Here is a 21,563-nt window from a genome sequence, read left to right as displayed (position 1 = left end):
GACTCCACAAAGCCGCTCGAGAAGGGAGAGAGGTGCAGTACCGCAGTCAGATCTGCAAAAAGCATATGCGGAAGCTCAAAAAAGAGTCGAGGAAAGAAGAACCGAGTTATGGGCTGACAGACAGGCTAGAGCGGCTACAACACAACAAACACAAAAAGAAGATTCGAAAGGGAAAGGCAAGAAAGAATAGAAAATGAAACTCGCATACGCACGGAGAAGCAAAGGTTAGAAGCAGAGCAAAAGGCCGCAGAAGTGGACATTTCTTCGCAGTCCACTGAAGGACGAAGGAGAAAGACGCGGCTGATGAAACAAACCAAGCAGAGCAGCTAAAGAAGATCCAAAGAGAAAGGAATGTGGAAGCGCGACGGGCGGCAGATCTCACCTGCCAAAGAATCATCAGGATTTTAAAGAACAGAAAAGCGGAAGCATCTGCTTTGCAACAAGGGGGAGAGACTTCCAAAAAGAGGCATGTACGGGAAGAATCAAGCCCACCTCCTCCCTCGCCAAAATCTCCTTCTCCTCCCCCTTCTCCATCGAACTAAAAATAGCCAACTCCTCCTCCTTCAACCTCGCAAAAGGAGTTTATACCTCCTACTGAAGCAATCGGATACCATGAAGCCTGCCAAGCAGTGGCTGGTTTTGATTATAAGCAAACTCTAAGGGAATTATAACGACAATTCCAGTATCAGCACGTGGTGCTGAGTGAAAAGGAAAGGCAGGTACAAGAGGCCCAACAAAAGCAAGTATATGGGCAAGAGGAGTTAGAAAGCCTGAGGGCACAACTAGAATGCACAACGGAAGAAAGAAACCTTGAGCGACAGCAGGCTCAGTCTCTGATCAAAGACTTGGTGGACGTTAGGACAGACTTGACCGCCAAAGAAAAGGAGTGCCAAGAGTTGACGGCAAGAGCACAGAAAGTAATTGAGCAGCTTTCTTACAAGAGCGCAAGATTTCAGAGACTTAGCAGTTCATACAATACTGTCAAAGGCACTCTGACAACTTTGATGGGGGCGAATCAGGAACCATCTGGGGCATTGGTCTCCACATCTGACGATGCCACAGCAGTGAACACTATAGTGGCACTAAAAGCGGAGCTAGAGCAAGAAAAGCTTCAAAGACAGCTGCTCATATCAGAAATGGTGGCCCAGACGGCGGCAAATGAGCTAAAGCTAAAAGAAATGGAGCAGCAACTAGCTCAAGCAAGCGCGGAACTACAGATTCAAAAGCAGATCGGTGACACGCTGCTAAAGGAAAAAGAAGATCTGCTTTTTCAACAACAAATCAAAGCAGACAAAGCCCAGAGTCAACCACAACTACTGCCCGAACAACAAGTGCCAGATTTGCCTGGAACATCACACCAAGGGCAACAGGAGCATGAATTTGAAGGGCCAGATCTGGATATAAGAGATGAGCTCAATGCGAGCATTCAGGACATGCCAAAGGGGCCAACAAAGGAGTACATGCTCTATGAAAAGAAGATAATGGAGTCAGCAGCCCTGGCATACTTACAACCAGAAGAGCAAGTGGAAGGATTTGGCCATGAGTACCTCCCGTTTCCTATGCTATGCCATGAAGCAATTTTGTGGAAAGAAAAGATGCGGCCAGTCCTGCCACAAAACAAAGATGGGGGTTACGAAGGCATTGCACTAACAGCGGAAAAAGCTCAGATGCTCGTCGATGACCACCCAAAGTGGAGGCAAAGTGGTTAGACAAACGGTCACAGGATCTAACCAATTACCACAACGCTCCGCAACATATACAAATAGATCCTACATTCTGCCCAGTCCCTCGAAGGCGCACTTGGAAGGAGTTCGCCACATGGAAAGGCTCAAGGCCACAAAAACTGAATTACCCAGTCTTGACAGTGCAGCAACCCTCTATTGTAGCCTACATGGTCAACACACTGAATTCAACAGTCACATTGCTGCGGGATGTCCCCGACTTGGCGGACACAGAGGCATCTGCTAGAATCTACAAGATTCACCGCCACGACACATATTGATGGCCATGTACTCCAGGCTAATGTACCTGCCCTCACACTACTTGCAGACATTCGAAGAAGCCTTCGTCCCAGGATTCTTCGAAATTGACTCAAGGATTTTCCATCCCATGGCGAAGGACCTCAAGGCACGGTACGTAGCATACCAACACACATTATCTGAAAATCCATTTAGACAGCATCAAGAAGCACTGGAAGCAGTCCTCCGAACAAGACTTTTTTCATCAACACTTGCTTCATTGGAGCCACATCAACGGCCAAAGCACTGAACATGCACGAGGGCGTGCAAGGATAAGGAAGGGGGGAGTGTTTGGCGGACGAAGCAAGAAGAGGCCGTTTCCAGAGAAGGATCATATTTTTCTGAGAAACCATTGTAAAATTCTTTTGTAAGGAAGCATCTCTAAGCCAAGAATTTGTCAAAGGATTTATGATTATTCTTATGGGACCAATTGTATATTAGAGAGCCAGTTAGAAGTTTAGGAGCTTATGGCCGGACAAGCCATTTGTAAAGACCTAATCTATAAAGGTCATTTTTTGTAAGTTTGAAATTATCTTTTGATGGAAAACTGAGAAGACAACGTACGTTTGAGAGCTCTTTTTTGTTCAAACTTGTAATCTTCGCCATCGTGGCTACGGTAATCCAAATTCAGATTTGTTTATTGCATTGTGTTCCTCTTATCTTGCTCTTCTATTCAAGTGTAATCATTCAAGATTCGGTGTAGGTTTTTAACTACGAGTTTGAGGCCTTAAATCGCTATTTTGAGTGTCTATATGTGTGTTTTATGTTGTTTTGACCCTAGGAGGGGCTTTAGGGACCCTAAAATGACCCATTAGGATCACATGTTCGTTGTTTTTGCTGACTTTGGGACGAACGATCGCGATCGTTGCACCTCTCCAGAATGCTGTGACAGTGATAGGATATGTTCCTGATAATCCCCTGTAGCTTCCCTTCAAGTTTCGTGCGATTCCGATATGATTTGCATGGTAAACGGACGTGATGACTGTAGAGCTGTGTAGAAGGACATAGGCAGATTACTTGGCGGTAATGCGTTTGATTTACTTGTAGAGTTAGTAGATGCATCTCTTCGAGTTCACTTCATTAGGATTGACACTGTAGTGAGTTTCCATGCCTCATCCGAGTCGCTTCCCCTGTATTGATAAATATGTTGATACTTGAGAGCTATGCTATGGATGTCTGTCGCGGCGACCCGCAAACATATATGTACTATAAGGTTTTTCCAAAGCGCTCTTTGTAAGATCCCCACACTTACATATAAATTAAAAAGTCAAATTGAATAAATAAAAATGTGTTTTTGCTTAAAAAAATGGCTTCTTGTTGCTTTATGTTTATGCAAGCACATGCATATAGTAGATTTAGGAGAAAGAGGGGGGCAAAATTGTGTTAGTGGTAAGAGAAGCGAAAGGACAAAACGGGACCATCAAACATGTTAGCTGGATCCGAAAGATCCAAATGGCTAGGCCTGTGTGAGAAGTGGGCGTTAATGGACATGTGGGAGGTGGGCCTTCGGAATAGCACGCCGGGCTTCACGTACAACAGTTTGCAATATGCGGGCACTTCATCTCGGCTAGATCGTTGCTATTGCTCTCACCAAGCCAACTAGTTACATTCATGGTTTGAAATGAAGGTAGTGACCTCACTATGCATGTCGGATCACCTACTGCTAAGTATAAAAATAAATAAAAACATAGGAGAAATCATTGTCCCCAAGGATCTAAGAAGTTACTCATGACAAGGGCTCACCTTTTTAAAGACCCTCTTCTCAAAAGCCTGGCCACAAAAGCTATGAGAAAGCTTTGTAAAGATGTGGATTCGGCTCTAGGGCTTGGGATATCTTTGCCAAGAATGTTTAGAAAGCAGTAAAAAATGCAAGCCCTAAAAGAAAGACATTTTGCGAGGAACACATAGAATAGCTTGTTGACGATGTTGAGTGATTAACCATTAAAAAGCACGAAGGGTCAGCCTCTAAAGCGGATCATAAAATGTGGCTCTTCACGGCCCTCTTGTCCATTCACTCGTTGATGGGGGAGGGAATGTTGTGGGGGACCAAGATGAAATGGATCAAATCATGCTTGATCACTTACAACAGAGTATTGGAGATAAATTCCCCTGATGTGAACAAAGCCAGAGCTACTCTGCTTGGAAGTGTTAAAAAAACAATCTCCCATTCAAATGCCATCATTTTGAAGAAGAAGTTTATCGAGGAGGAATTCTCTCGCGCATTGCAAGATCTTGGCAAAGAAAAGTCCCTTGGGTGGGACGGTAGGACAACTAAGATTTTCAAAGAATTTTGGGATGATCTTAAGTCCCCGATCACGTGAATGGCTAACCAAGCCTGGTCAATGGGGTCCTAGACTTAAAGCATTAATAGGGGCCTCATCAAGCCCATCCCCAAACAAATTTGCTACTCCTAGCTAAAACATTGGCACCCTATTACTATGATTCCAGTAGCCTATAATATTATTTCCAAAATCATAGCCCTCACACTCGTTCCCCTTCTAAACAAAGTCATCACTCTCCACAGCATGGATTTATCAAACGAAGGTCTATCTATGATAACATTCTGGCAGCAATGGTTGGGATAGAGTATGCAGCATCACCTAAACAAGAGTGTATTCTGCTTCAACTTGATTTAGATAAAGCATATGACAAGATCACATGGTTGTTCATCGAAGATGTCATCAAATCGTTGGGCTTCGGACCACGGATGTATCGCTTGGTAAGCACCCTTGGTGTTGGTAGCCACTTTGAGCTTCTATTCAATGAGAGAAATATGGGTGCATATCAAGTAGGGATGCCCTCTAGCCCCTCTTTTGTTCGCCATTGTATCTCATCCTTTGGTAACATTGCTCGAAGACAGTGCTGCTAGAGGGGAAATCCAAGGGTTGTCTCTACCTAGCAACAACCAACTCCTCTCAAGCTATTCGCGGATGATTCCCTTCTAATCCTCAAAGCTTGCCCGTGAGTGATTAGGAAGGCTTTGGAGATTGTGTAAATGTAAGCCACTGCATCAGGGTTAAAGTGCAATATTGGAAAACTGAGATTGATATTACTCTCATAAATGACTCGTTTGATCCGTCAATATGGTCCGGTCAAAAAAGAGGATATTCTAACACCTGGGAACCTCTCTGGGGGTGGATGTAACACACAAGAAAAGACTCCTATGGGTTATGGATAAGGTAAGGAGCAAGATGCGAAGATGGGAGTATGTGCTTCTTCCTTTTTGAAGCAGAGAGAAACTAATCAACTCGTTCGTGATATCTTGCATAGCATCCAATGGCATGCTACTAAAGTTAGCAAAATGCAACTGGAAAGAGTTCTTGAAATCGGTAGAAATATTCTTATGGAAAAACAACACTAAAAGACTCAACCCCTTGGCATTTGGCGGGATGGGATTCCCTTGAGAGCCCTGTCGAGCAAGGTAGGATCGGGATCCTCAACTCTAGTACTCATGCAAAGGCCCATTGTGCTAAGTTTGTGGTGGCAGTCAGGAAGCAAGACCAGGGCATGGGCTATTATGACGAAGGCCATGATGGACAATGCCAAACTATGTTTGCAAGGTGGTCAATGGAAAGGGCTTGAGGTACACGACAAGTTGCTTGCCCCTCAATGGTCCAAGCTAAAACTTGGGGGATCAACATGCGAACTAGTTAGGAAATGCAATAGAGCAACAGAGACCTTGGAATGGGGAAATATAACTAGATAATTTCACAAATCCATATCCCATTGGTCCCCTTGGATGTCTAAAGCAGGAAGATTCCTTTTGAACCCTTTCTGGAGGGAAGTTTTCAGGAAGATCAATAACAAAGGACTACATCGGTTGGGCTAGTTTTGGGATAGCATTAGCAAAAATTGGAAAGGGACAAACCAACTAGCCTCCCAATTCCACCTCTATTGAAATAAAAGATTGTTGGCCATTAGGGCTTTAGAACGGCTTCAAAGTTGTTGGTTGTCTTCCTGCGAGTTCAGGTTCGAATGGAAGGCATGGCGGTGGCCCGTGAACAGGAATTTTCTCAAACCGCAAACCAAGGACGTGTACAACTCCTTATGTTCTCAAAGGATTAGTTTTCCCTCTTGAACAAGCAATGGGGCAAGCAATGGCCGGAATCGAGATGAATGACTATCACAAAGAACATCGAGTACACACATTGGCCACTTGGGATGAAGATATTCCTTTGAAAGGTTCTATGAGGGGCCTTGCCTATTGAAGTGAAGATCCTTGCAAGGGATATTGGTCTTGATAGATGCTCACAATGCAGAAAGGCTAGTGAGGACATCCCGCACCTTTTCAAGAAGTGTCCGGTGATCTGTGGCCTCGTAGAGGAAATTTGTAAATGGATTCAAAAGATTTGGAAGATAGGTTTTTTCAAGAACTTGAGAGGGAAGGTGTTCAAGAGCCAACCACTGCTCATCGCCATGTAAATTGTCAAATACTGCTACTTCAAGTATGTGTGGAAGGCCAAGACCTGTCAAATCTTTGAGAACACCCTAAAAACATCTAAATTCATAGAGATTATACAAGATAGTAAGGAAATGTTTATTGCCATGGAAAAGAGGATGAACTTTGATGAGTGGAACTGGGCATTTGGTGTCGTTATGGCCGTCTAGTATCTCCATGTTCAGCCAAATTTATCTTGTGAGTCTTGTTAAGTGCGCGAGGTGGCTCTCTTGTCAATCGATGTATGTAGGGCTTGCAGAAGTAGGTCGCGAGTTGTGACCACTACATGCAAGAATTATATGGGCAATGAGCACACATGCAAAGGCTATGGGCAACAAGGGCATTTTATTTGTGGGCACAAAGGCGAGGAGGATGTGGTTAGGAGGAGGTGACACAGGATATAGAGTTTATGCAAATTAGGGTTAGCGTGGCCTGGGCAGTAGGAGCACACAAGTCGATGATGGTATCATCTCTCTCTCTCTCTCTCTCTCTCTCTCTCTCTCTCTCTCTCTCTCTCTCTCTCTCTCTCTCTCTCTCTCTCTCTCTCTCTCTCAATGCTATGATTTTGGAGTGTAGGATTTTGTCTTTCACTCCCTTAATACTCTCGCTTTTGGTCCTTCTCTCTTGCTCTCAATCGGTCTATCTCTCTCTCGCGATCTCTGGAGTCTACAATCAACTTATCTCTCTCGCATGTGCTTAGATTCTCTCTCTCTCTCTCTCTCTCTCTCTCTCTCTCTCTCTCTCTCTCTCTCACAGTTGAAGGGTCTCCTTCCCTACGGTGGGTGGTGGCGAAGACAGTTGGATGTGATCATCTATCCAAACACACTTTGTAGATAGTTTTGGGCCGTTGGAGTGCTTGAGATAATGCCTCTCTTTCCCTCTTTCTTTCTCTCTCTTGCAATTCGGTTCAATTCAGTTCAAGTTGCGAGGCAAGGGCTGCTAAAGGAAGGTGTACGGGTAGAGGATTGGGTGCAAGGAGCTAGGTCTATGCGCATGGTGTTATGACTCATGAGCATAAGACTGTAGGTGAAGATTGCCCGCCAAGGACTGCAAGGAGGCGATAGAGGTAGAAGGCACGCTTGTTGTGGTTGTGGGGGAGCGGGGTTTGGAGAGGGGGGGGGGGGAAGAGATTTAAGGGAATCCTAAAAACTAATTGATTTCCTTAAAAGTGATCCATTTGGTCTCCCCAATCTCGAAAAAAAATAAAGTCTTTCAAATCATATAAGTATGTAAGTGAAGGGTGAGTTTAGGAAATGGATAGACAGATGAAGGTGGAAAGTCAAAAGACCTTTTGTATCCAGATAAAGAGGTTGTCGATTTCACTTTGTATATTTGTATTTTGTTTCTCTTTTATTTTTTCTTTAGCGTTTTCTTCTCTTTAAAGTGTCCTCTCTCTCTCTCTCTCTCTCTCTCTCTCTCTCTCTCTCTCTCTCGCGCGTGCGATATTGTATCCGTTATTCTCACGTCCAACTGATACTGTTACAAATATACATGTTCCGTCATTGCCAATTGGTGCTTGCTATAGACTAACGCATCGTTCTTTGTTGTTATTGAGGAAATTTTTGAATCAAGAATACCTTTTAGCTTTTTTAAGCCATTAGGAATACCTTTTAAAAGTGAGCCATTTAGAATACTCACTCATCATTGTGAGTTTTGCCCAAAAGAAAAAGAGAGAAGAAGAGTATTTTAACGTCGTAGGAAACTATCCTAAGAGAAAAGGGAGTAGTTAGTTGTAGGAGGGGTGGAGTGTCGAACAATGTAGAAAAATTGAAAGCATAGTCTTATCTAGGGAGTTGTAGCCTTGATTTTCACTTTTTGACCAGTCTTTCCTAATGGGAAATAATAACGGTGAAAAGGTAAGTGGTTACATAATTTTTTCTTTTTTTTGTAGCAAATCGCAATAATCTCGTGCGAGATGATACAAGTATCTGTGAGCGGTACCAAGATCGCTTGGTTGCATTGGAACCCATGGTCCTGGTCACGATGATCGAGTGCTCAATCAACCAAGCTAGCTCCTTCAGACAAGATACTTTCTTCCTTCACTTGGTGTGGTGAGTTCATGTTGAATCCAGCTAGGGTGGCATGGAATGATATGGTTTTGAATCAATGCTATAAGACATGGTTAACGGATTTATTTGGGTTGCACGCATTAGGTCTCTCCAATCTCGAAAAATTAAAAATCCATCTCAAGTGCATAAGTGAAAGGCAAGTTTAAGAAATGAAAAGACCATGGAAGTGGAAAGTCAAAAGACTTTTTCGGCAAAATTTGTTGTATTTGAACCCATGGCGTGTCGTTGATTTTGAAGTAAGGTTGTTTCAATAAGCCTTAAGGTGAGAACTTGTTGCATTAGAAAGTGGAACAAGGGAATCTCATCACCAGATTTGAGTGCTGGAAACACCCCATAATTCTGAAATGCACCGAGAACCTCGAAAACCAGTTCACACTCAAAAATAGCATCCAGCATTGCTATTGCTATTTCATGTAAGGCCCCTGCTAGACAAGGGCGGACGAAACTCCTCCAGTCTCACGTGGCCCAATCAACAACGCTGCCTTTGGCGATGGCTGTCACACAAGGGGGATGGACTCCATGGCTTCAGTTGACCTGGCAGCCAACTCATGTCCAAGCTTCGCTGGTTTTCAGACGACCCCCCAAAGCTACCCTGCACCCGCCCAAGCTCCTTCCCTAAGCGCTGATTGGTTGCACAACCTACAACAGCCTATTTTCCCGTAGTTGTCATCCGCTTAGTGTGACAACATGGTTGGCAATCCTTTGTGCACAGGAAAAAGATGAACGCCCAAGCTTTGACAGGTCACACATGGTCGACAGAGGCCTAAGTCTTGCAATTGTACATATTGAGTGGGAGGCGGGGGAGAATCGGATGCGTGATTATTAAAAGCAAGTAGCAATTAAAAATATTTCTAGAGATGCAACTGACCAACTAGGGGCTGCCACCAAGGGGGGTGAGCTGCCACCCCAACCTTGCTTCTCCACCAAGCCCTCGAAGAAGAAACCAAGAATCCGAAAAAAGATCACTTCCAAACTGAGCATCACCATCCAGCTGAACTGTTACGCCTTGCAAGACATAGAGGCGTTTCGGACGCATGAGGGTTTACCCTGGCCTACCAACAGAAATGGCATTCGCATGAAAGGGCGGGGTCTCTAATCAAGCTCTCAAACTCCGCCCAAGCGGGCAGAGTTACCAAATTGTGCTGAATTTATTAAGCAACGCACAAAATTTGAGATGGCACTGCATGAGTTGCATACTACCCTCACTAGATAGATTGCAAATGAACTCAGACTACTTGAGACTACAAATAAATTACTCTAATAAGATCCCCCTACCGCCACAACAATTTGCACACCCTACTTTCCTATCTCCCAACCAGCAGACCACTAAGCATCTACCCAACATCACCCTTTGCTTCTACATCCACACTCGCATTATAAATTAATTACGAACTATAAATTTCGAGAATTATGTCTTTCATTCCCAACCAAGGTTTGGCCAGTGTATTATAAAAGGTCTAATGTTTATAAAACTCAACATCCCTCATTGACTTGACTGGTAGTGTTCCTCTCTCTCTCTCTCTCTCTCTCTCTCTCTCTCTTGCACCCAATTGACAACCTCTTGTTTACGTAGAGCATAGAGCTAATTAAGCACTCTAGTTACAAAAGGGAGGACAAGCAATGGCATTCAATAATTCCTTGTTACACTACAAGAGTTTGCACACCATGCAACCAAATTTGGGCAACAAGAATGAGTAGCATTCAGGAAAACCCTTTAACCCAAACATACACAAATTCCTTCAAGACAATTCCTAAGTGAATTTGCACATTAAGCTATATCTTTAGCTATATTTGCACTATTTGTTTTATAAAATCCATTGGAATTTTTCCATTTCACTCTACTTTCAGCATCTTGAATTTATGACCGGCTCAAGGCTAAGCTAAGACACATTTCTTGAACAATGTGGATGCGGCATGACATTCAATAACTTAATCCCCAAAAGAGTAACTTTGAGGTAACCCGACAGATTAACTTGTTCGCGTTTATGATTCTCCAATAAAGCCGAAAGGCCACCTGCCCATCACTCACAACCTTTCTATCACCCAAGTGTGGTAGATAGGTTATCCCAATTCCCTCTTGAGTATTAAGACTTGTCAGATAGACCTTTGAGGTCTCTTGGGATTGTTCGTACAGCGTTAACCCTTCTCTAAGTGCGGGTGTGCATGCATGTGTGTGAGTGCGCGTGAGTGAATGAAATAACCTTTCTATCACCCAAGTGTGGTAAATAACTTATCCAATTTCCTCTTGAGTATGAAGTCTTGAGTTAAGACTTGTTGGATAGATCTTTGACGATTCTAGGGATTGTTCCTACCATGTTAGAACTTCTCTTCGCTTCTCTCTTCTCTAACCAGGATACTGTACGGAGGGTCACCAATTTTCTCTTTAATTTTTCCCGGAAGTGAAGGCAAAATAAAAATAAACAGTTGATCTGAGAGAACACAATACACTACAGTTATGCAGACGCTTCTCTATTCCCACTTGGCATGCTGGAGGTGTTGTCCTCGACATGATGAAAGAAGTAAAAGTCTCTGGTGGAGAGCACCCTCTGATACAAAAATTCAGCCGAGGTTTCTTCTCAAGAGTACACAGGTTCATAAGAATATCACAACATTACCAAACCTCACGTTTCTCTCCGTGGTCTCCTATGTCGAGTAGCAAATACTTCCTCTGCCACTGCATTCTCCTCAGTCACCTTCTCCTTCCCTTTTTCTTTGTCCCTAGACTTCTCAGAGCTTTTAATATCATCATCAGGAGTGATATCATCTTTCTTCGCCTTCGCCAATGATGCCTGCAAAAATTGGGTTGGAATATACTCAATCACAACTATTTGACAAAGGCAAACTAATAATCAAGGTAAGCCTTGCATATTCTGACCTTCTTCGATATTTTGCTCCTCTTTCTCATGAAAAGGAACCAGAAAATGAGAATTAGACCAAAAGGCACGACACCTCCAAAGATGCCCAGCACAGCCACTGGATTCTCCTCTCCTCTCTCAATAAATTCCTGCAACCCAAAGCTCATAGCATTCAATATATGATCAAAAGAGGTTAAAAGTAACTTACGCTGACATGACATAGCCTGCAGGAGAACTCATATTGCATGTATACCACAAGCTTGTCCTTCTGCGATGCCAACATAGGCAGCTCCGCAATGTGGTACAAGGTCTTGAAAACCATGTCCTGCAGAAGAAAGAGCTGATTTTGAATCAAATATGAACAACTGAGAAACGCAGTAGATAGCAGCTGCAACCTTAAAGAGAAACAGCCAACCATAGAACCGCTGGGAAGACACACCATGCATGACAATGCTTCTGAATACAGTATCATGTGTAAGGTACATAGCTCAAAATGAGCTTATACCTGTACTTTGACAAACAGACTTTTCTTAGCGGCTTCTTCAGCCTCTTCCTTCTTCTGCTGCATTTTCTCCACATTGAATTTTACTTTCCACTCCATGTCTCTGTATTCTGCGGCAAGGTCTTCATTGCTTGTGATTAGCACATTGTCAAAGAGAATGCCATCTTGCATGGTCCATATCTCAATGGAAACTGCAGAAATGGGCTCTAAATTGGGCTTCTCTAGATGAAAATAATCAGGATTAGGGATCTCCTGAGCCTTCCATGTACCCTTGTATGCAGGGTTCTCAATCATGGGGGCATACCACTTGCCCTTAAAGGCAGGATTTTTCTTTTTCGGCCTTGTCCAATTACCGCATCCAGGGCCATCCACGCATTTTGGATTGGAAACCTTGGGAACTTCCCATTCTCCATCTTCATCATCATCCCAGTCTTCGGGCTTTACTGCATCCACATCATCAATTTCTTCTGGCTCATCATCAAGCCAACCTTCTGGCTTAGTGGCATCCATATCCTCAGTTTCATATGGTGCATCTTCATCCCAATCTTCTGGTTTCACTGCTTCAGGGTCAGGTACCTTAGCTCTCTCATCCCAGTCCTCTGGCTTTGTGTCCTCCGGATCTGGTATCATTTTAGGTGGGAGCACAGGGGGATCAAAATTGTCCGAGAGGAGATCAGCCGACTTCTTCACTTGCCCATCTATGAGAATGCTGACAGTGTTGTTCGGGTATAATGCTGCCGTGTACACATGCGACAGCTTATCATTGATAAGGGAGGGGGGGAACTTCAGATGATGCTCTATGTAAGCACCTGTTTTGGGATGCTTATGTCGAAAAATGAAGTGCACTTTGTTTGTGGAGCCACATTTGTCGGGGCCAAACATGATTGAGTACGGAGCTTCATTGTCAAGCTGGGTTGGGGTCCAGCCATCTTTCTGCACTTGAAGAAACTTGAGGTAGGAGCCGCCACATTCAATGCCATTTTGCAGCCTTAAATCATACTGCAACAAAATAGGCTCGTCCTTAAACTCCACAACTTGAGGCAATAGGGTTGCAATGCCATACTTGCGAGCTTTTTCACTTGCAAGGAGGCCATGGTTATCATGGCCCTCGCTCTTTGCATGCTTCCAAACACCTACTCAGAACAGAGGCAAAACCAAAGTTTCATCCACATGCATACAAGCCTTAAAGCTGAAATGACTTGCCGCAAAGGCATGCAACAGAACTGTACCTTGGTACTCCTCCTTGCTGGAAGGATGCCATCTGCCCACCCAGTCTTCCTCGAAAGATTCGTAAAAAATCTGCAAATGCAGGAAAGACATGGAAGACGCACAGACACAGAAAAGCATCTCTCTCTCTCTCTCTCTCTCTCTCTCTCTCTCTCTCTCACACACACACGCGCGCGCGCGCGCGCGCGCACACACACACGAGACATACCGGCTCTGCAGCAGCAACGGCAGCAACGGCACACTCCAAAATGGAGAGCAGCACCACGAAGGCTCTGAGAGCCATGGACATGGAGAAGCTTCACTTGTTGCCGCTGCCAAGAACCACACCGCAACAGCAAAATGAACTCGGCCGACGTCAGACCAATCGAAGACACTTTGGTCCTCCATTGGCCAATTATCTGAGTCCACGTGTCAATCGTGACGTAGTTCGAAACTTACAAGGCCTGAAAGATGACGAAAGGCCAGAAAGATGACGAACAAGTAAAAACAAGGCCATCCGAATCTGCAGAACTGAGCCAAGGCGAGGCACTCACAAGGGCCTGCTCTTATAGGTGGCTACTGAGAGTTCCAGGTACATGGGTAGGGAGTGGTCGGGACTCGAATCTTATCAAAATCTAAGCACTCGAGTAGGCGATACGATCTTTTTAATTCATAAAAGGGACGAATCAAATGAGATGCGAGGTGTCTCTGCTTAAGAGAGAAAAGGAGGAGAAGGATGCGTCGAACTGGACTCTCTCTCTCTCTCTCTCTCTCTCTCTCTCTCTCTCTCTACAGTTGACATATGGAGTCTCTCTCCCTTCTTTTGCATGATAATGTGTGTGTGCGTGTGTGTGTGTGTGTGTGTGTGGGGCAAAGTTTCTTGAGAGAAAAATCTATTTTAAGTATAAAGAGAGAGATGTGCATATGAATTCAAGTGAGAAAAGTAACACCATAACCCTTGTACATACACAAGTTTTTGACAAGTCAATAAAAAGTTTGGTTTTGCGTTTTGTTGGGGAGTCGATGAATAACACTACTCCTTTACCAAATAACTTTGATGGAAATACAAGAATTAGAGCTATCTAATTTCATAAATCAATTTCAAGATGTTTTCATTGATGACATCCATTAGGAAGGGGATGAGGCCTAGGAGGGCCTCATGAGATTATGGAGGTGATTAACATTTTGATGAATAGGTGCATGCCATGTGTGCAAGAATGGTGGGTGTGTAAGAGAGGTGTAAGAATGGTCAAAGGATGCACTTTTTCCCCAAAAAATGGACGGAAAAATTTCTGATTTTCGGTCTTCCATAACTCCTACATATGATCTCCAATTTGAGCGGAAATTATAGATCTATAACCTACACACCGATCTCTTTTCATAGATATGTTACATGATATAGTTTTGCTCGCTAGATTTTGAATTTCATTTTGAAAGGGAAATTTGACTTCAAATAAAACTAGCCGTTTTGCTTGTTTGAATTCAAAAGTTGTCCTTTGATTGCTTTCTTGATACTAGAGCTTTAACTCACTTAAACTGCCAAATAAAGAGGCCCTCCTAGACCCCATTCTCTTCCTAATGCCTCGAGAGTTATCTCAAAACAAGGGGATGACGACCGTGCCATAGAGCTGCTACCAAGAAGTTCACCTCCCAATAAGCCTTCTTATAGAGTCTCTAAAGCTTAACAAGAGGAGATTATAAGGAAGTGAATGAATTGGTAGAAAAAGGAATGGTAAGGCCTAGTTCATCCCCATTTTTCTCGTCAATTCTATTAGTGCAAAAGAAAGATGGCACCTATCGCATGTGCGTAGACTATAGAGCCCTAAATAGAATCAAGATTAAAAATAGAATTTTTATGCCTTGAGTAAAAGATGTATTTGATAAGTTGCAAGGGTCTACCTACTTCAATAATATTGACCATATTATCAAATAAAGATAGTCAATGAAGATATTTTATAGACCGTTTTCTATACTACATTTGGTCTTTATGAATATCTTGTCATGCCTTTTGGCTTGACAAATGCTCCAACCACTTTCAATTTCATATTACAACTTCAGTAGATTATCCTTTGGTGATGTAATCATCTACTCCAAATCTCTTGAGGAGCACTTGAAACACCTCCAGGTAATTTTTCAAGCTTTGAGATATAATAAGCTTGTCATAAATCAAAAGAAAAGTGAATTTTTCTTGCAAGAAATTCAATGCTTAGGTCATATTATCTCTCAATTTGTTATCCGTACGGATCCCACAAAGTTGGAAGTAATTATATAATGACCTAAACCAAGGAGTTTACATGAGTTACAATTGGTATGTGTGCATACTATAGGCGCTTTATAGAAAAATTCTCATTAATAGTTGCCCATTACATGACCTAACCAAAAAGAACGTTAAGTATGCATGGACTGAAAAGGAGCACGAAGCTCTTGAGATGCTTAAACAAAAGCTTATCTCTCAACCCGTGCTTATTTTATCGAATCTCACAAAGCCCCTTGAGGTCCAATGTGATGCATGTGGTAATTGCCTTGGAGCAGGTTTTCTTCAACAAGGGCATGCCATAGCATATGAGAGTAGGAGATTGAATTTTGATGAGCGAACATTGGGCATTTATGAAGAAGAGCTATTAGTTGTCGTACATGCCCTAGAAACATGGAAGCATTATCTCACAAGGACTCCATTTATTCTACATACGGATCATCAAAGCCTCAAATACTTCATGACCCAAACCAAGCTCTCTAACAAACGAATGAGGTGGACAAATTTTTTTTTGCAATTCAATTTTCATATTGCTCACATTGCAAGAAAGCACAACCAAGTGGCCAATGCACTTTCACTATGGCCAAAGGTAAATGCTATGACAATAGCAATTCACAATTATCTCTCTTCTATGATAGGTGAGTATGCTACTAAGATGTGATTTTTTCCCTTGTGTTAGGGAAGAAAGAAGAACCATTTACATTTCAAGATGGTTATCTTCTCTACACCAATAGGCTATGTGTTACTCACTCACTTCATGAGAAAGTAATGTATGAATATCGTGTTCCTCCTTATGCAGGTCATAAAGGGATTCAATCTACTCTACAAGGAGTAGAAACATACTTCTATTAGCCTACCATGAAAGTAAACATACAAGACTATGTTTCCACGTGCAAGATATGCCAAAAGACAAAATATGATTGAGGAAAGCAACCTCAATTACTCCAACCATTGCCAATACCTGATTCACCATTGGAGAGCAAGTCCATGGATTTTATCTTTGGATTTCCCAAGCCTATCCATGGGAATACAAGAATATGGACCATAGTTGACACGTTCAATAAACAAGCTCATTTCATACCTATCAAAAAGACGATTAAATCACATCAAATGGCAACCCTCTTCATATCACAAATTTTCAAGCACCATGGCTTGCCTACATCCATTGTGCCAGATAGAGATCCTTACATGTCCATTAATTTTTGGAAGGGTCTCTTTGAAAATTTATGTACTAGATTAAATTTCTCTTTCAGCCTATCACCCACAAACAGATGGCCAAAGTGAAATAGCCAACTCCATGATCCTTGATCTACTAAAATCTTATGTTAGGAAAGTAGATCAACATTCTCAATGGGAGAAGTATCTACCTCTTATAGTATATGTACAACAACACTATACATACTTCTATGGGAAAAGCACCCTTTGAGGTCATTAAGGGAAGATCCAAAAGCCCTTTGCTACTCAAAGTACATGGAAAGAACTTTGCTACTAATGAATATAGCCGAGACTTAAAAGAATCTTTTCAAAAGATTGAAGAGGCTATATTTATCTCTCAAAAAAAACAAAAGGCTACTGCTAATAAGCACAGAAGAGCTTTGACCTTCAAGCAAGATGATTGGGTCTTGCTAAAGTTTCCTAAAGCTTGTTCAAAGCATACCTTGGGCAAGAATCCTACTATTGGACACCAAAAGTATTATGCTAAACTAGCAAAAATATGTTATGGTCCCTTTCAAATTATTAAGCCAATCAATGAGATGGATTATCAATTGAAGTTGCCCAATCATTGGATCATACACAACTCCTTCCATATGAGCTTACTTAAGCCTTACAATGGAGAGCCACCTTAAGAAGCCATCCTTGAAGATCCTCCAAAATTTGACTGTCAAGAAGTGGTAATGTTACCCAAGTGTATCCTACGACATGAGGACAAGGTCTTGCGAGATGGTAATATTATCCGATGGTATCTTATTAAATTCAAAAACTATCCTTTTGAAGATGCTAAATGGATGCAATGACTTAAGGATAGGATGCACCTTGTCAAGGCTTACAATGACTCACATGAGTAAGCATATGTAAACGTATACAATGTGCAATTTTTTTGTCTTATATGACTCCCTTTCTTTAACTGTGCACAAATTTTAATGTATGCACTTATGATCATGTTTGTGGAGAGTACATCCCCCAAGCACCAAGTAGAACTTGTCAATCTACTTTGGAGTATTGATATGGACTATAGAGTAGACATGCTTGCGGGCGGCAGCTAAGTCTCCCAAGCACCAAATGGACTAGTCATCCATTTTGGAAAAATGTCACTCGGTAAAAAAGGGATCCTCTACCCACTAGGAAACCAAGGACTAATGACCACGATTTATCTTTCCTACCTCATAGTCAATGATGATTATGATTTCAAGGAAAAAATAATGTCATAAAATCTAATATCTTATTTTCCCAAATTATTTTCTCATATTAAATTGGCCATTTCAAGACAAAGGGAGCAAGAGTATGAATATGAATATGCGCTACTAGACTTATCTCAATAGGGGACCAAGAGGAGAGAGAGTCTATCAAAGAGAAATGTGAACTGAATGAATCTTTAAATGACCTTAGGTTAAGCATCATTAAGCCTCCAGAGGGTAGTGCTAGAGTCCATTGGACCTAGGATTAATGGGAAAGTCTATTGCCAACTCTATGTATTTTAGACCATTCAATATGATCTCTACAGTTGCTATGGATCTTCAAGTGGCCAAGTTTCACCCCCCACTTGCATAGGGTGAGCCCCTCTTGTAGAACAATGAGAGAGAAGACACACAAACACTTTAGAACTCACCCCTTTCACTTAAGGTATAAAGGACACATGTAAAGCACCTATGTAAACACCAAGGGACTGCCATGCCTGGTCCATCCGCCCAACCTCCCTTTAATAGGCTCCTAGCCCCTTTCGAACCCCTTCCCACTGGCAGCCGGCCCTTGGCCGAGTCCTTGACCCCTTGGTTTGGCCCTTGGCCAAACATTACTCCCCCCTTGGAGAAGTGTTTTCGTCCGCGAAAACAAAAGTGGGGAATTTCTTCTTAAGAAACACTAATGTTTTCCCAAGTGGCACCCTCTTCAGGGTGATCTTTCCACTTGACTAAAGCTTGACTACGTACATGATGAAGAGTACGAAGTTCATGAAAATCTAAAATGCGTTCAGGTTCATGCGGTTGAGTGGGAGGTTCAGTGAAATCAACCAATATCTGCTGGCCGATAACATTGTCGTCCCCATGCAAGCGTTTACGTAAACGACTTACATGAAATACCGGATGGACACGCGAGTGCGCAGGTAACTCAAGTTTGTAGGCCTTATCACCAACTCGCTTGAGTATCTTGAATGGCCCGCAATAACGTGGAGATAATTTGGGTGTGGGTCCAATCTTCAGACTATCTGAATGCTCTGGCACATGCAAAAATACCTCTTCACCTTCCGTGAAGGTAACTTGCCGACGTTTCTCATCAGCATACTTCTTATACCGATCTTGTGCTTGTCGAACATTTTGACGAGCAAGTCTCAGCATTTCCATATGATCTTGGAGAAACTCCTTGACCTGTTGGAGCTTCTCAGTTGCCAACCCCACCGTCACTGGTGATCTAGGTTGAAAACCATACATAAGCATGAATGGACTAAAACCAGTTGTAACATGCTTAGCACTATTATATGCAAACTCAAGAATAGGAAGATAATCTTCCCAATCTGATTGCTTCTTGCTAACGTATGCTTGTAGCATATCCTCTAGCACTTGGTTGACTCGTTCCGTCTGACCATCTATTTGAGGGTGATCAGCCGTACTTAAATTAAGTTGTGTACCCAATCGTTTAAAAACAGCCCTCCAAAAATGACTGTTAAACTTGGGATCACGATCACTCACAATGTTACTTGGCAATCCATACAAGCGGTAAAGATTGTCCACAAATAACTTAGCTAATTCTGGAGTCTTGATGGTTGACTTGGTTGGAATAAACTGACAAAGTTTAGTCAACCGGTCTACGACCACCCATACCGAGTCATGTCCTCGAATAGTGGTTGGTAAACCCACAATAAAATCCATGGAGATACTTTCCCATTTACCATTGGGAATCTCTAAAGGATGTAAGAGTCCTCCTGCTTTCAGGCACTCTGCTTTATTAACATGACATTTTTGGCAATGCAAGACATAGTCTTGAACATACACATGCAAACCTGGCCAGTAAAACTGTTGTCTTACAAGTGCATAAGTTTTCTTAATTCCCGGGTGCCCTGCACTTGGACTATCGTGACATTCATAAAGAATTTGGCGCCGAATGTCCGCGTCCGTCGGTACACACACTCTCCCCTTGTGGAGTAGGTACCCATCATCTATGGAAAAATTCTTCCATCTCTGCAGTTCATCACTCGAAAGAGGAGAACTGGGTGTGGAGGAAACAAAACCACTACCAACATTCGAGTGAGAAGGATCCCTCTTTCTAACATAGCTCCACACCTTGGAGTATGCAGTATCATGCTCGCACTTACCTTTGAGAGATTCCAAAAACTCACCCCGCAATTCCGTGAAAAGGAGAGAGTTGATCTCTGGCATTCGGCTGAGAGCATCAGCCGCTACATTGTACTGCCCTTTACGATATCGTAGCTTGGCGTCATACTCCTGAAGAATCTCATCCCACCTGGCCTTGCAACCCTTCAAATCACTTTGTTGTGTAAACCACTTGATACTTTCATGGTCAAACACAATCTCGAACTGTGCACCATACAAATAATGTCGCCATGTCTTTAAAGCAGACACGATTGCATAGAGCTCGCGTTCGTAAGCAGAGTAATTCTGTCGTGTTGAATCCAGTTTATTGCTTTCAAATGCAATCGGCCTTCCCTCCTGCAGAAGGATTGCTCCAATTGCACGATTACTAGCATCCGTTTCCAAAATGAATGGCTTTAAGGGATCCAGAATAGCCAAAACAGGAGCTGTGGCTAATGTGTCCTTAAGTTTGTCAAAACTTTGCTGTTGTTCTAATCCCCACTGAAAAGTCTTGCCCTTGGCTTTCAACTGATATGTCATGGGAACAACAATATGGGCGTAGTTTTTAACGAATCGACGATAAAAACCTGCAAAGCCTAAAAAAATCTGGAGCTCTTCCAAATTTTTGGGAGAGGGCCACCTCCGAATGGCATCCACCTTGGATTGATCCATGTGTAACCCTGCAGCCGAAATAACATGCCCCAAGTAGTGAATTTCCTCCTTGAGGAAATCACATTTGGATTCCTTGGCATATAACTGATTTTGGCGTAATAAATGAAACAGTTGTTTCAAATGTACTAAGTGCTCTTCCTCAGATGCACTATATACAAGAATGTCATCGAGGAAAACGATAACAAACTTTTCCAAGTATGGTCTCAAGACACTATCCATGAGTGTCATGAACGTAGCTGGAGCATTGGTTAGCCCAAAGGGCATTACCAAAAACTCATAATGTCCAAACCTTGTTCGGAACGCTGTTTTGGGTATATCCGCAAGCCTGATGCGTACTTGATGATACCCAGATCTTAAATCAATCTTTGAAAATATACGAGCGTGGGTGAGCTTATCAAACAGCTCATCTACTCGTGGCAATGGGTACTTGTTCTTAACAGTAACCGCATTTAATCCACGGTAATCTACGCACATGCGCATACTACCGTCCTTTTTCTTCACCAAGAGAATGGGAGAGGCCCATGGTGAAGAACTTGGTTGAATAAACCCTCTACTGAGATAGTCAGCAAGCTGACGTTCCACCTCAGCAGCCTCCGAATGACTCATTCGGTAAGGCGGTTTACTCACTGGTTTACTGCCTGCAACCACGTCTATGCCATGTTGCACAGAACGTGTCCGCAGTAGCCCTGGTGGCAAATCATCTGGGAACACATCCTTGAATTCCCTTAAAAGTTCCTTCAATTCATTAGCAACATTTTCTTGTTTTGAATTAGTAGACATAGCTGGAAAAGGAGAGAGAGAAGAATACGGCGTTGAGGAAGCTTTATTCAAAACTTTAGCATTATTAAAAACATCATCCACATTGGAAATAAAATGGCACAGTGAGTAACACAAAAAGAGTTCTTCTATTGCATCATCAGAAGCGAGCTTCATAAGCTCAACTGTACAAATAAGTGGTGAGGAAGGTACATCCTTCTCCCCCAACAACAGCACGTGCACACCATTGGATTCAAACATTAGACTATT

The 21,563-nt window shown here is 42.6% G+C and overlaps 1 protein-coding gene across 1 annotated transcript; it reads right to left on the bottom strand.

Annotated features, from left to right (window-relative positions):
* Nucleotides 1-10,978: 10,978 nt before the first annotated feature.
* On the bottom strand, nt 10,979-13,564 carry LOC147441721 (calnexin homolog 1-like). Its single transcript, XM_086483260.1, has 6 exons — nt 13,318-13,564; nt 13,112-13,181; nt 11,886-13,015; nt 11,634-11,705; nt 11,401-11,529; nt 10,979-11,314 (listed from the first exon to the last, which is right to left on the bottom strand). Exons 1-6 carry the CDS (start codon nt 13,396-13,398, stop codon nt 11,147-11,149), a joined length of 1,650 nt encoding a protein of 549 aa, XP_086339386.1. The 5' UTR covers nt 13,399-13,564; the 3' UTR covers nt 10,979-11,146.
* Between the last annotated feature and the right edge of the window lie 7,999 nt (nt 13,565-21,563).

The sequence above is a fragment of the Adiantum capillus-veneris genome, chromosome 15 (assembly GCF_014529385.1).
Source record: "Adiantum capillus-veneris isolate H3 chromosome 15, ASM1452938v2, whole genome shotgun sequence".
In the NCBI taxonomy this organism is placed as follows: domain Eukaryota; kingdom Viridiplantae; phylum Streptophyta; class Polypodiopsida; order Polypodiales; family Pteridaceae; genus Adiantum; species Adiantum capillus-veneris.
The sequence above is the reverse complement of the archived record's forward strand: the minus strand, read 5'-3'. Positions and strand labels throughout refer to the sequence as shown.